The following is a 15,524-nucleotide window of genomic DNA, read 5'->3' on the forward strand; positions in this document are numbered from 1 at the left end:
AGGGACAGGCAGGCACAAAGCACCCCTAATATGGTAGTTTCCAGCATCTCCCCTCGAGGTGTCTCCCTAGACATCTCCTCCCTCCCCCCCTCACATGCAGCTTTGCTGGGGGGATTTACTCCCCCAGAAGACAATGCCTCAGCCAGCAGAGGCCCGGCCTGGCTGGGCCCAAGGGGAGCAGGAATTGACTCAATCCACAGGAGAGCATCGATAAAATAGCTAAATAAATCTTTAATCTTTCTAATTGCAAATGTACAGAAATTGCACGGCCACCTCATTGCTTGGAACACCAACACCTCTCGCTGTACATTATTACACAGTTTGAAAGAGGCCGAAGGAGCTTCAGCCGACACGCCCACGTCGCTTTGTTTTTCAACAGCCTTACAAAAAAGATGTTTTGTTTTGTGGGGGTTTTTTTGTCTTCAGAAGAGGATATAAAACATAGCGACTGCTCATCAGGAACAAGTATCAGCCTAAGCAGATCTACAGAGAGAGAGGTATATCTTAGGGCACAGTGACGGATGGTAAAAGAATAGGTGACCATGGCGACTGCACTTTGGGTACCGGCCGTGAATGCAGAACCACATAAAATTTACAGCAATGGCACACCTCACGTTACCTGTGAAAAGTCAACGGGCGAAGCCAACCCCTGCCCCCAAGCACCCGCCTGTGCGGCTCGGGGCACGCTCCGCAGGGTTTGGAAAGTTTCTCTCTCATTTAAATTAAATACCCCCCGTCCCCAGGTCCCTCCAAGGAAAGACAAGGCCGCTCTTTCTGTGCAGCAAGCAGACAGGGCTGCCCCGGCCGATCTGTAAGCTGAGGGCCGCTGGTGGAGACCCCAGTCGTGTGGCAGATCCAGCAGAGACTGTCTGGCTGGCGGTGAACAGCCTCCCCTCAGCAGAGCTCAAGGAAGCGCTGGGGTGCGAAGGAGCAGCGGCAGCCTCGTGCACGTTCAATGTCAGAGCTGGAACGGCTGCGTTGGAGTCCTCGCTCAGCCTCGCTGCAACCCCTCCTGGGCCGGGGCTGCGACAGGCCAGACCTGAGCGGGCAACGCCCCAAGAGGGGGGCTGTGGGGAGGCCAGGCCTTGGGGAGCAGGGCAGGGTTGGTCCCACCTGGACATCTGCTTAGTGCTCTCTCTGGAGGTGGGGGCAGGGTTGCGGTGGAAGCCAATGAGCTGGATGGAACGATTGTCACCCTGGGGGGACGTCCCCTCTATTGCGTCCAGCAACACGGGGCGTGTCCTGCCTCCAGCAGCAAGTTCCACAGCCGCCCCAAAGCAGCGGGAGCCGATACCCACCCTGCTCGCCCGCAGACCCCACCCTGCCCCGTGACAAGCGGGCAGAGCTCCAAGGGCCTGTCTGGGGGAGGCTGGTTCTGTTCCCAGAGATGTGCGGGGGCGGGGGAAGGCGCCGTGTTGTAGTTGGTAGGTGGGGCAAAGGCTTCCTGGAGCATCTGCCTCTGAACTGGAACGTACGGTGTGCGGCACCCATGGGATATTTCCCACCCCCCAGCCTCGCCCGTTTTCTCTCCCTCACAAAACCCACCCACGCCCCAAATCAAAACCCTGGGTCCAGCCCAGCCCTCCGGAGACAGCTCAGACCTGACTCCGCTGGTTTGAGCCCCTCTCTGTTTAAAACCAACCTCCCCCCCGAAATCAAACCAGCAGCAGAGCCACTCAAACCCTGACCAAAAAAGCAGCACCCGATGTAAATGACTATATACAGCGGTTAGGCGACTAGGTACGTTACAGTCAAACACCGAGAACAGATACAAAAGAGTTGTCAGACTCGCATTAAGATACAAATCGGCAGATTGTTGTTTTGTGTACACGGTTGCAGGTTTTGCACTGGAGTCGGCTCTGGCCGCCGCAAACGCGCGAATGAAAACAGTAGGTTGCACGACGGCAGGGCGGGTGGTGGTTTTACGCTCTGTTGCTGGGCGCCCCTCCACAAATTGTCTCTGGTATTGCTTTGAGAAACGCCAGGCTGGAGGCCAGGAAGTGCACACACGCCCCCCCCCTCACACATACATACACACTGGTGTACAGCTTATCAATAGCAAACCCACACACTTTAAGCAACACAGGGAGAGCGGGGCCTGAGCCAACCCTCCAGATCCGGATCCCATGGCTGGGGGGTATCTCTACAAAAAGGAGATTCCTTCTGGGACTGAGTTCCGTTTCATACTGGCTCAGGAAACTGAAGGAGGCGCCGGAGCTGGAAGGTTAGGTTTTTAAATAGCTCCCTGGGGAAGGGTGTTAGGTTTTTCTGCTACCCCAGCAGCACCAAGTGCACGTGTTAACTGAGATTTTGGCGCGGACCGAGAGTTTTTCATGTAGTCCCTGAAAAGTGATGTGAGCAATGGACTGGCACAAGGCAGAGGAATAGGCTAAGACGTATTTAGCTACAGTACTAAACAGACAATTGTTTCAGGGGGAGGGGAGGGTCTCCCCTGCCAGTTCTCAGCGTGAGTCCTGGCCTGGCATCCAAAACCGAGTCCCTGAAGTTTCCGGGTAAGAATGGAAATCAGTCCCTCCTAGAACACCCCTCCGCCTCCCCTTCCTAGCCTTGTCACGTTTCTGTCTCATTTTGCTATGTGAAACAGTGTCCATCTTTCACGGGAGGAATATTTCAGAACCTAAAAAAATAACCAGAGCTAACAAGCCAGCCCCGGCCAACAGCTTTTTAAAAATAGTCTTTTTTTTTTTTTGCAGGATTCTTTAAAGGTATTTGACGCCGAGACCAAGACGGTTGTAAGCATATGTACCAAATTGTTGGTATAATACCCTGTATACTCCTACCCTGTCTGGGTCTTTCTCCAGGGGCTGCCAGTGTTGTGAGCTTCTTCAAAGCCATTTGTGCTAATTCTCCAATATTCAATGGCTACTTGGCTCTGTTTTTGGTCTGAGGGTCAGGCCCCCCTGTGAATTTAAACCAAGAGATGGGACGGCATTCCTTGTGGGTGGAGACCTTCGAGCGCAGACCGACCGTCAACCATCCAAAATCCGGAGCTGCAGAAGGTGCAGCCCTGTCTGACCGGGGCTTCCACGGAGAGAAGCTTTTAGAAAAAAGCAGCGTTAACTTTAAAACCATCCCCTCTGGAATGAATCTTTTTAGGGTTTACGGTTGCAGGACCGAAATGCAAACCGTGTCCTGTGAGGGCACCTAGCCTATGCACAATTCAGTATCCAAGTGCCTTCTGACTGTACGTTTAAACCCGGCACTGGGCAAAGCAGGACAAGCTTACAGCAAGTATCTGCTCTTAATGGGCAGAAGAGGCAGGTGTGTCCGCTACACTGGACACGGGCATCCATGGCTCAGAGATGCCCTTTCTCTAGGTCTCTGGTCTGAGACTAGGAATCACGCAGGGCTAACTTAAACCGAAAACCAGTAACAAACCTGCTCGGGCGGCAGGTCGGTGGCATAATCCCCCGCTAAGGAGGTGGCCCCTCCGCTGGGCAACAGGGGTTGGAATGCGCCGTGTCTACTTGTTTCAGCAGTTGGGAAAGTCTAATCCTGGCTTATGTCTCCTGACCATGGGCACTGCGGTGGCTGCTGCTGTTCTTGGTGGTTATTCCCTTAGGACCATGTTTTACTTTCTTCCAGGCTGTTAATTTCCATGCAGGGCGCATTCCCCATTTAAAGAGGACAGTAATCCAGAAAATGGGCTGGATTTGTTTCTAATGCATACTGTGAAAGAAAAGAAATACAATTACCAATCTTCATGCTTCTTCAGGGCTTTTGTTTTCCTGCCCGCTTAGCACAAACCTTCACCTCGGGCACCTACCCCCCTGCGTCACCCTCTCCTCCTCTGCACGAGCAGCGGCTGCACCCCAACCAAAGCCCACTGCGAAACGGGGTCCGCTAGCCCTGCACGCTCCCTGCATTGCGATGGGGCTTGGCAACGTGTTCCTAGAGAGTTTGGGCGAATTACCCACACTTGGCCAAGCCGAGGGCTGAGCCCCGGGTGAGCTGAGCGGACGGGGTGGACGCTGTGGTCGGGGCAGGCCGTTTAGTGGGGTGCTGCTGGTGTGGGAATTCCCAGCCTGCTCCCTTCCCTCCTGAGAGTGCCTTAGAGAAGAGGGAGAGAAGCAGCGTCTGGACATAAAGCAGCCGTCCCTGAAACACCACCTCCCTTCCGTTGCTGGCGCACCACAGGCCCGCTGCCTTGGCCACGAGCCGGTACCCGCTGCACTTCCTTGGCGTCTGAATAGCGGCTGGCAAACAGGAAAGCAGTGACAAAGCTGGTCTCTTGCTGCAAGGTGCCATCTTAGGTGCAAGATGCAGGGATGCTCCCGAGAGCCCCGGGCTCCTACAGAGGTAACGCTTGCTACGCCACTGCTTCGCCTCACACCCCTTGCTACAGTGCTACTCTCTCTCCTCGCCGGCAGCCTGCCCCGGGCCTCCCTGTGCTGGCTCGTGTGGCTACTGCCCCGCCCGCCAGGGCAAGCTTGGTCCTGGCCTGTCCTGAGTTCTGGCTCTGGGGGGTCATTGAAACCCCGGCTTGCCTGTGTGTGCATCAAGTGGGCGGCCGCACCTTGCCCTGGAATCCTCCCTGGTGCCCGGAGCCAGGCTGGGAGCGGACGCTGCAGGGCTCACTGGAGGGCCGTGCTGCGGTCACCCCACCCTGACGCTACACAGAAGGACCCAGTGAGCCAGCTAAGTGCCACGGCCGTGCGGTGCCTGGCAAGGGCTGGCGTCCGGCTACGTGTCTTCCCGCTGAACCACTCTCACCCGCCTCTGAGCTTTTCCCGCCAGGCCCCCCTCCTGCACGCTCTTTAACGAGCCGGAGTGGGCCTGGCGCAGGCTTTCCAGCCCCCTTTACTCTGCTTCCTGGCACGCCCATGCCTCTAGGCCAGCAGGGTGGTGAGCTGTGTCCTCTGTGGGCAGTTGGAGCAGGAAAAGGTTAAACATGAAACACTGACTTAAATCCACCAGTGACAGCCATTCCCCGCATAGGAAGCTCTCCTTTTGCCACACATTTCACACCACTCGGTCTTTCCGTCCCCTCAACTCGCTGGCGTTGGCATCTCCCACCAAGGAGCAGTCAAGTGCGCCGTCTGCAGTAAGGAGCCGTCCGGGGAGGAGCGGGGGGGACAGACAGCAGCCATTCTCTGAAGTGCGGCTCACCCCTGCTGCTGCGCAGTCTTTCAGGCCAGGCCTCCTCTCCTGCAGCAGCTCCCTCCGCGGGTTAACAATTGCTGCTGTTTCTGAATTCTCCGTTCTCTGTAATCTGCAATTTAGTTGGGTTTGTGGGGGAGATCCCGTTACGTGTCTGCATGCTGTACCTCTCTTTCAGCTGAGTGAGGGCACTCATTAGCCGTGCGTTGGCCGCGTCCAGGGAAGCAATACGTTTCTCCTGCAAGCAAACAGAAAGTGGGGTCCGGTTAGCGAGCGGGATGCTGCCACAGAGGGACCTCGCTTCTTGGCAGAGGCAGGCAAAGGCGAGGCCGGCTTTGCTTGAGCAAACCTAGGGAGGATTTGGACTCACACCCTGTTCTACAAGAGTCACGGCCCCTGGACAACTGGAGAAATGGTACCAGTTTAGCGCGAAGCGAACTGGGAAACTTCTGCCCCAAATGACACTCACCCACATACCTACGGTAAGTCTAGACTGTGAGGATCGATTGGAGAAAGATACGTAAAATACGCTTTGCATTTTGCATATCTTTTTCCGATACTTTTGCCGGAAGAGGCTTTTCCAAAACTTGGCCCAAATGGAAAAACCCCTTTTTTCGAAACCCCCGTCTTCCTTGTGGAACGAGGAATACAGGGGCTTCCGAAAGAGCGTGTCTGCTCTTCCGCAAAAATAGCGGAAGAGCAAGCGCATTCCCTGGGCGTGGCGGAGTTTTCCCAACCTCCCCCCCCCGGGTAGCCGTACCCCTAGCGTGGTTCATTGTCCCATGCAGTGGCACTTGGACCACGTACAGCGAGAGGTAAGAACAAGGCAGCGCTACAGCCGGAGCTGAACGCTAGCTGGCTTTGTAGCGTGCGCTGTAGACTCTTCTACACTAAGCTCCAGGGGGTCCAGGTTCAAATCTGCCTGGTGGTGGTTAGAACAGCCTGGCTGGGCCTGTCTGCTGTTACCAGCACCATTGCTGGGCACTTTGCCTTGTCAGGGCTTAGTGACCCTGAACACCACAGAGAGAAAATAACTTTTGTTCTTCAGGGATGCAGGCCCGAGCCTCGTGCTCCCCCCGCTAGCTAGAAGGAGGAGACGCGTTGTGTTCTAAACTTGGCTCCTCCGAGGGGCGTTCCTCCCAGCGTGCCATTGCTTTGGTTGTAATGGACGCCGGTAGGTCGGCAGCCTCACAGGCTGCCATGGCAGGTGAGAGGCAAGGTCCCGTTCCTCATGGAGCGCAGCGAGAGGAGAGGCCAGCCTTAGGGGACCAGGATGGGCACCAAGCATTCCTGTCTTGCAGGCTGTAGCCCTCTGTCCTATCTGCCCACCCCCCCGCCACCTGGGCATAGAAATACGGACCGCGGGCTGCTCAGAGGCTAGAGCAGTGTTTCTTCCCCTGGCACAGCCCCTCTCCCTGTGGCTAACGCCAGGCTGGGGTGGAACCCGGAGGCACAGCAACGGACTGAGCCCCGAGTCCCAGCAAGCCGAAGGCCCAGCCTGGCGACCCCGTTCAAACGGGCTGCGACCCATGCTGAGGTCCCGTCCCGTCCCGTGAGCATCGCGTCCTGCCCGGGGCGCTGTGGGCAGCAGGGTGCCACGTGCCGAAGGACAAAGCGTGACGTTGGGTGGCGAGCCGGGCGAAATGCCACAGGGGAGACGGGAGTAACGTTCGGCTCGGCTCTGCCTTCCCGGGGCACGAGCAGCCCCTGCCCAGCAAGCAGGGAGCCTCTTCGCCGGCCGGTCTGCGGGGCTCTTGGGTAGGTTTCAGGAAACACTCCCAAAATCCAGTTCTCAGAGCCGGCCAGGCAGCGCTGGAGGCCGGCTCGGAAAGGAGGAGAAAGAGGGAAGGGCAAGGCCGAGAGCTGGAGACCCAAGTGCCTGTTGCAGGCGATGAGAGGCCGTTGGCCAATAGCCGTCTGTAAATGGATTCCTCTTCCCCCCCAGCCTGGGCCGAGAGAAGGGGACAGGCTGGTTTACGAGGGTTGAACCCAGGCCTGTGAAGAGAAGCCGATTCCTTTTCCCCAGGCTCCCCTCGCCGGTTGCTGCGCAGGAACTCGTTAGGCAGGAGCAGCGTCTCCCTCCCTGAGAAACACGCCAGCTCCTGGGGCCTGGCTGCCGAGGGCAGCCTGGCTTCCCTACTAGGGCCCTGACTGTGTGGGCCTGGGTTCAAATAGGAGCAGCCTGTCAGCCTCCCCCGCCTCACCCACGCATGCCTCTGGCCCCGCTGTAGCCCACAGCGCAGTGTGTGAGCGGCCAGACATTTCGTGCGTAGGGTTGCCAGATGGTTTAACCAAAAATACTGAACCCCCCCTCCCCCCCAAAAAAACACACACACCGGGGAAAAAATTCTGTTGAGAAAAAAACGAGGGAGACCAAAGTTGTCGAGCAAAAACAAAAAAGGACCCAAGAGTTGTTAAGCAAAAAAAAAAAAAATTAAAAAAACCCAAAAAGCATGGCCCCTTTAAGAAACGCCTTTGAGGCTTTTTTGCCCTAACAGGCTGCCAGCAGCCATCTGCCATCCTGTCTTCCTGCGCCAGGCCGAACAGCTCCCCTGTGGAACCAGGGAAACACCCTGGATTTTCGCCTCCTGGCCAGGAAAAAAATCAGAAAGTACCAGACATTTTAGGTATCCGATATTTTCTGGATTTTTTTACCAGATAGGGGGCAAAAATACCGGACTGTCCGGGTCAACACCTGGCAACCCTATTCATGCGCTGAGCTGGGGGTGACGCAGAGCTAGGACACTAACCTCCCCTCTGCGTGCCCGATCAAAGGGAAGCCAGGTCTGCAGCTCATGGGGCCTTGGGGCACTTGGCTCCTGTGGGGCAGGAGCCCAGTGGTTGGCCAGGGGCTGAGGGAAAAGCTCAGTTCAGGCAGCGAGCCCTCCAGGGGCAGGACAGCAGCTGGGGCCTGTGTGAGACTTGCCGATGGAAACAGCTGCCTTGACCCTCCCACTCTTAGGGTATGTCTACACTACCCTCCTAGTTCGAACTAGCGGGGTAATGTAGGCATACCGCACTTGCAAATGAAGCCCGGGATTTGAATTTCCTGGGCTTCATTTGTATAAGCGGGGAGCCGCCATTTTTAAAACCCCGCTGGTTCGAACCCCGTGCAGCGCGGCTACACGGGGCTCGAACTAGGTAGTTCGAACTAGGATTCCTATTCCGAACTACTGGTACACCTCGTGCTACCTTACTCTAGGCCGTGGCCTCTTTCTCAGGGTCCTTATTGACTCGGAGCCTAGTGGCACGGCTGTGCTCCCTTACTCTAGGCCATGGCCTCTTTCTCGGGGTCCTTATTGACTCGGAGCCTAGTGGCACGGCTGTGCTCCCTTACTCTAGGCCATGGCCTCTTTCTCGGGGTCCTTATTGACTCGGAGCCTAGTGGCACAGCTGTGCTCCCTTACTCTAGGCCATGGCCTCTTTCTCAGGGTCCTTATTGACTCGGAGCCTAGTGGCACGGCTGTGCTACCTTACTCTAGGCCATGGCCTCTTTCTCAGGGTCCTTACTGACTCGGAGCCTAGTGGCACGGCTGTGCTACCTTACTCTAGGCCGTGGCCTCTTTCTCGGGGTCCTTACTGACTCGGAGCCTCGTGGCACGGCTGTGCTACCTTACTCTAGGCCGTGGCCTCTTTCTCAGGGTCCTTACTGACTCGGAGCCTCGTGGCACGGCTGGCAGGGCACAGGCTGTGCTACCCTACTCAAGGTCGTGTTCTCTGTTGGGCCCTGTCTTCTGTTGTTCCTGGCAGTTGCTAGGCAAATCCCTGGGGTCTTCCACCACGGCACTAGTGCAGAGGAGGGGGCTTTCTGACCACAGGCAGCTGCTTGCTTCCCTTCCCCCCTCCGGTGGCTTTCCGGATCACCCCTCCATCCAGCAACTCCCATGGCCAGTAAGCACCAAGAGTTCTCTGGTACCGAAGGGGAAGGAGCGGCTTAGGAGCCTGTCAGAGTCACTTATTCCCTGAGGGTATGTCTGTACTGCAGAGTTTTCCCGGAAAAACTATATTTTCGTCCACATTGCTATTGCATTCTTTCGACAGACAGAAAGTCGAAAGCACAGAGGGGTTTTTCCGACGGCGGTAAACCTCATTCTACGAGGAAGAAACTTTTGTGGAAAAGGCATGTGTGGACGTGGAAGAGAGCGGTTTTTTGAAAGAAGAGGTCTCCAGGAAAAAGCACCGGTGCCTGGTGGCAACTCTGTCTATAGCAATCACAACTGAAATGCGAGAGCGCGTCCAATCCATGTGGACGCTCTTTTGAAAAAGCAGATGGCTTTTTCGTTGCGCTTTGGCAGGGTGGACGCGCTTTCGGAAGACGTTTTTTCGGAAGTTCTCATCCAGAAAAGCGTCTTCCGAAAGAAGCCTGCCGTCTAGACGTAGCCTGAGAGATCTCTGCGGCTGCTGGGGGGCGAGGGCCACAGAAGCCCCCAAGCAGTAGGCGGTGATGTTATCCTGGCTGTGCAGCCCCAACGGGGGCTCAGGAAGAGCATTCACTTGGACTTTTCTTGCTTTGGGTTTACATCAGCCCTTTCGAAGGCTGGTCCTAAAATCCCCCCACTCCACGTCAGCCTCCCACGCCTCTTGCCGTCTTCTGCTACCCCCCAGCCGGCGGGCGCGGCGCATGCCCCCAGGCTCACAGCGCCGTGCTACAATCCTACCTGCGGCCCGGCCCGGCCCGGCGTCCATGCTGTGGCACGTTCGCTGTGCTCACTGGGACAGCCCTGGGGTCTGTGGCTCGTCCCCCCAGAACTGCCGTGCACCCGGCATCGCGAGGGGACTGACCTGTGCATCGATTATCTTCTGCTTGGAGTCCACTGCCGCTTGCATTTCCGCGTGATCTTTCTTTAGCTCCTCCTCAACCGACATCAACCTGGCGCCAGAACACAGAGGCCAACACTCAGCTTGGGAGAAGCAAAGTCCAGGTGCCGTGATGAACCCGCACGTCACTGGGCGGAGAGCCCCAGAGACCAAAATTCCCTCTCTGTGCCGAGCACAAGCAACACCTGGGCAGCGGGATACCGCCTTCTCTTCCTCTGCCCCAGCCCTGCCTGGAAATACGGACCGGGCCTTGCCAGCTCCTTGGCCGCCCTTGCTGAGACTGCTGGCTACATAGTGGAGTTTGCGAGGGGGACGCCTCTCCGCTAGGAAACTGCTCACACCCACCAAGGCCGAGCACTCAGCCAGCAGCTGGTCCTGACTTTGGCTTCCCCCTGGTCACTACAGGCTGGCTGGGAGCGCTGGCCTGGAGAGAAAGGCACTAGAGACCCTGATAGAAAGCCCTGGAGCATTAGTTAAAGTGTAGGCTCAGTTCCCCCACCCGGGCACCTTCATCCCTTTCATGCTTGTTTCACAAGTTCTACACTAAAAGGGGAAGTCGAATCAAGATACGCAACTCCAGCTGCGGTAATTAAGTAGCTGGAATCGACGTACTTTGTTTCGAGTCTCCCCGCCATCCCCACGTGGGGACTCCTTGCAGAAGTAGGAGTACTGGCCACCAGGAGGAGCATCCTCTGTGTTCGATTTAGCGAGTCTTAACTAGACTCGCTAAATCAAACTCCGGAAGATTGATCACGGCAGCGTTGATCTTCCGTTTAGTGAAGACAGGGCCTCAGTTCCTCAACTCGCAGCCAGGGCCAGCCCTGTCCTAGCAGTGGGGTGAGATGGCTCTTATCACCTATCTGCAGGATCCAACCCCTTTGCAAGCAATGTCCCTCTGAAGAGAGCATCCTAGAGTCCATTAATGACATTTGCTAGGATGTACACTCAGACCTTCCTGCCCGAGAGAGGTCTGCTGGAGGGGTTATCTCCCAAGAGGAGGGGCAGAAACCCCATTGCTGGGGTACAGAAAACAGGACACAATAATATACTGAAAGGGAAAAACCCTACCCCAAGTGCAGAGCGTTGGGCTGGGCTGAGCAGTCTCGTCCATCTCTGAATTCTACCATCGATGACCCCGGCCAAGCTAGCGATTCCCTCACCCCTAGCTTTAACAGTGACAGGGGCCCCTCCAAAGGGCTGGAGCGAAACAGCTGAGGTTCGCAAACCTGAGGTTGGCAAGCACGTAGGAGCGGGTGACGACTCCTCCATTTCCATCTGGACCCCAGGAAACGAAAAACAGCGGGAAGCGACCGGGTGCACAGACTTGCCTGCACCTCAGAAAGGTGACCCTCCGCTCACTGGGGGCAGTGCTGATGTCAGAGCTCCTTTGCCCCCCCCCCCCCCCCCCAAGAAATATAGATTGATTGGAAAGTGAGCTTTAGTGACTGTGGATTTTGCAAACGGCTGCGTAATGCCATCGACGCCCATGGGCTTACGCTAGGGCCGGGGTGTGCAACCAGTTCTGAAGCGGTGGCCACTACCGTGGCTACTGCTGCAGCGAACTAGCCACACTCAACCGGCCACACTAGTGGCTAGCGTGTGGGACACCACGGCGCTCAGGGTCGATCTGGCCCAGTGTCTGACGGGCCTCAGAGCGGACACAGAACGGACACAGCCCCAGAAGCTCCATTCAGCCTGAGCCCTGACAGAGTTTTGATTCAGCCCATTAAGAGAGGAGCTAGCTGGAGATTTCACAGTCGGGTCCAGGTAAAGCCCCCAGGCTCCTGGCTGTCTACATGCGGCTACCTCCCTGCTACAATCATTTGTACGTTGGGGTTTCTCTTCCATCCCCCCGCCGGCCTGTACCTGCTGATGATCCCCTTCATCTGGATCTCTTTATCCTCCTGCTGCCTGCGGAGCCGCTCCTCGCTCTCCTCCAGCCTGGCTTGGTACTCCAGCATCAACTTCTGGGTCGTCTCCTCCTGGCATTTGAACCGGCTTTCGTACTCCTCCAGCTTTTTGTTGGAGATGCGGAGCTTGTCCTGTAGCACTACCAGGTCCTGCTGGTACTGCAGCGGGCGGGGGCAAGGAGGAGAAAGCACAAGGCACGTTTACTGCTAAGGATTTTCCCGCCCCAAGACTCTCCAGAAACCCAGCCATGCTCATCTCCTGGCATTAGACTAGCTGCAAACCCGCACCGGGGCAACCCTGAACAGCTGCTCAGAACCGTCTCCTCGGCGCTCTTCTCCTCCAGCGCTGCCCTTCTGCTGGGACGGCCGGTCACTGGCAGGTGCAGAGAAGGGTGGTTAGCAGAGTTTGGATCGACAAAGGGGGACGCGGATGAGCCCGACCGAGTGGCACACGCAGGAGGCAGCACTGGTGGAGTTCTGGCTTCAGGCATCCTCCCGCCAGGTCAAGGTGGCCCGAGGAATTCTGCACAGGCCTACAGCTGAACCCGGCCAGCTGGCATGCTGGGAAACGCGGGCTCCCTCCGGGGGCCTGTGGCCGGGGGAACGCTTGAGAGCGGTCAGAGCACTGCAGCCCCTGCAGGAGCTCGTTAATAGCAATCCCTGCGGGAGGGCACCAGGGCAGCTACTGCCTTCGTGCAAAGGACAGTGAAAAGTCTCCCCAAACAGCCAGGCTTCCCAGCTTAGGGCCGATCCAGGAACGAATCAGGCCCCGTCCCACTAAATCCAGGCCACACCTGCAGGAGCAGTGGCTGGGCTGGGCTTCGGTGGAGCATGCTTAGTCCCCCTGTTTTTACCCAGCTGGATTCTCTGCACAGATGCACCCAGCCTGGAGAGGTGTGGAAGGGACGTGAGCCCGGCCACATGGGGCTCTGGGGAGCTGGTGCTCGCAGGGTGACACCGTTACACACAGCCAGACCCCCGAGAGCTGCCCCCGGCATGCTGGGAGATAGACGGTCTTAGCAAAGGCAGTGCCCATGCCAGACTCATCACATTGGCCTCTCACCGAGCACCTCGGGCCGGGCTGGGAAGGGAGATGCACGAGTTCCGTCTCCACGGCCCGTTCAATCATCCTCCGTGGAGACCGCCCACTCTGCCAGCTGTTGCTGGCACAGTTTTTGCGAGACTGATCCCTGTCCACGGAGGCCACTGCACAGCCAGCAAATGACAAGCACATTTGGTCCCGTACCACGTGAGCTACTGGAATCAGGCCCAAAACAGTCCTTGGGGATTTGCTCTAATGAACAACCATCCGACACCACCGCCGGGCACGACCTGCCTGTTGTCTATGGCCAAGCGTTGATGAATGTGCATTTTCCCCAGGAAGCAGGTGCGTCTGAAGCCAAACACATGGCTTAGCGCCAACTCCTACTGACGTGAAAAGGAGCGGGACTGAACTCAGAACAAGGGCTGGCACTGGGCACGGGTTGATCAGGGACTGTCACTTTTACACGATCAGCCTGGCAAACGGACTTTCGTAGAGCCAGAATTGGAACCTGGGCCTCAGTGGCAGAGGTGTCCATGCATGAAGCCAAAACTCCACCTATTGTGCCTTCCTCGCCAAAGAACTCAGAGACGTTTTTGATCAAATAAAAGTAAATAGCGGCGAGAGTCACAGAAAATTAACGAACAAGTTCAAAACCGGGGTTTGTTTGTTTGTTTTTAAACTCAGCCACATTGTATTCAGCTGTCACGGCAGTTCCACACTCAGGACAATGGACTTCGATAAAGGAAAACTCCAGCGTGGCAACGTGCACTAGGAAAGAGATTTTTTTTACTTTTGAAAGGAGCGACTTTTCCAAATTACCGCAAAGCGCGACCAAATGAACAACCATTCATAAGCAAACGGGAACCAGCCACTTTGATGAGCTGGTGGTGAGACACGGTAAATACTGAGTAACAGCACAAGACTGTCAAACCTGAACTCAGCTAACTTACCCAGTGCACTACCAGCTGTAATAAATTAAGAGCATGCTGGTTGCTTTTGATATTGATTTAGTACAAAGTGGCTACGTCGCTGGTAATTTAACCTTTTGGTTTTATCCCTAAATAAAGAGAAGGTCTGTATAACAGCTCAGCAAATCTCTTGTCTCGGATGAGCGTTCAAATGGCGGGTGGCATTTCTTGTGCGCTAACACACAGCTCACCCTGGGCCTCCCGCTGGGGAGTGTTACTACAATGGCAGCTCTCCCGGAGAGGGAGAAGCCGGCCCATTCACTGATTGGAGATGGCCAGGGCCAGATTCTAGCAGTGTCAATCAGCACAGCTCCACTGATGGCAAGCTGCTACCACGGTTTCCATTGGCTGAGATACGCCTGCAACTGCAGCTCCCCCCAGCTTGGAAATTCACGATGCTGAGTGTTTTCTGAGCTGCTCAAGGGTTAAGATGATGGCAGCTAGAGATGGGAAAGGCTGTTAGAGCCATGGTGTCCAACACGCTAGCCACTAGCCGCACGTGGCTATTTGGCCGGTGGAGTGTGGCTAGCTCGCTACAGAATTTGGCCACCACGGCTGTTAGAACCTTCCGCCAGGGCAGAAGGCAGCTGCGACAAATCACTGTGGTTTTCCTTTAATCGGGTTCGTACAGAGTCACGGAGACGACACGGTTCACACACACCACCTGGCGAAGAGGGGGAGACACCGACACCCGCACAGTCACTCAAACACGGAGCGATTAAATACCTACCCTACCCTGAAAATAGGAGCAGCGTATGGGAGCTCCCGGGATTGCAGGAGAAGCCTCAGGAGCTGCTCCCGTCTCTAGAACACTTGTCTCATTGTTGGTTACCGTTCAAGTCTTACAGTAATGGGGAGAGAGATTATGCTAATGAAGAACTTTAATGCCAGTGACTGATGTGACAGCAAAGTAACAAAGGATGCTGCATGGGGATGAGACGCCGGGCTCTGGTGGGGTTTGCATTCTGATCGCTGGGCAGGGCGCAGGGTTTATGGAAACGCCGGCCGACCTCGTACGCCGGGTCGAAGGCCAGCCAAGGCAGCGCAGTGCCTACCCACGGGGAAGTGGCTAACAGGGGCCCCCCTGCCTAGTCACAGCAGCTTGTGGGTCGAAATCAGAGTTTGTGGCATAGTCCTTCCGAGGCCTGGCTCCTCCCTCACGTTATTCTGCTTCCCAATTTCTGCAGCAGCTAAACCGGCCGCTCTGATCTCCAGAGCTCCATGCTACGGCCCCGCGAGAACCTGGCATTTCCCGGGCTCACCGTGGAGACCCTTGCTGGACGCGGTGCTCCTGCCGAGGGTTCAGCTCCGCTCTAATTTAGCAGCCAAAGTTTGTATAACCTCAGAAAGGAAGCCTGAGCTGGTTGGCCTTTCCCCACCTCCGATGCATTCGGATCGGCCCCTCAGCACATTTCTTTTCAAGATGCCAAAATGGAGGGGGTGGGGGGGGAAAGCCACTAACAAAATGGGATCATCGCTGAAAAGCAACCCCGGGATTTTTTTTCCTTTTCTTTGAAAGCTGTGAGATTTCTCCTTGTGCTTCTCAGTCCCTGCCCGGCCAAGGCTTTGGCATTTGGCTCAAGTTTAGCAGCCAGCCCAGAGAGCGAGGCAGCCCCAGAGACATTCGAAAGAGAAGGTCAGCGTTCCACACGTAGAACCGTC

The 15,524-nt window shown here is 56.3% G+C and overlaps 1 protein-coding gene across 19 annotated transcripts in view; it reads right to left on the reverse strand.

Annotated features, from left to right (window-relative positions):
• Positions 1 to 211: 211 nt before the first annotated feature.
• The window catches only part of DAB2IP (DAB2 interacting protein), a 364,307-nt gene continuing 348,994 nt past the window's right edge, over positions 212 to 15,524 (reverse strand). For 15 of the 19 annotated variants that reach the window (XM_075905444.1, XM_075905449.1, XM_075905447.1 and 12 more), the window contains 4 exons: positions 11,806 to 12,008; positions 11,008 to 11,214; positions 9,904 to 9,991; positions 212 to 5,359 (listed from right to left, as the gene is read on the reverse strand). In XM_075905444.1, coding sequence (XP_075761559.1) covers positions 5,192 to 5,359; positions 9,904 to 9,991; positions 11,008 to 11,214; positions 11,806 to 12,008 — 666 coding nt within the window. In that variant the 3' untranslated portion in view covers positions 212 to 5,191. The remainder of the gene's footprint in view (positions 5,360 to 9,903; positions 9,992 to 11,007; positions 11,215 to 11,805; positions 12,009 to 15,524) is intronic. The other 4 variants (XR_012897179.1, XR_012897178.1, XM_075905446.1 and 1 more) reach the window with 4 other exon arrangements.

Source organism: Pelodiscus sinensis, chromosome 22 (genome assembly GCF_049634645.1).
Source record: "Pelodiscus sinensis isolate JC-2024 chromosome 22, ASM4963464v1, whole genome shotgun sequence".
Taxonomy (NCBI): domain Eukaryota; kingdom Metazoa; phylum Chordata; order Testudines; family Trionychidae; genus Pelodiscus; species Pelodiscus sinensis.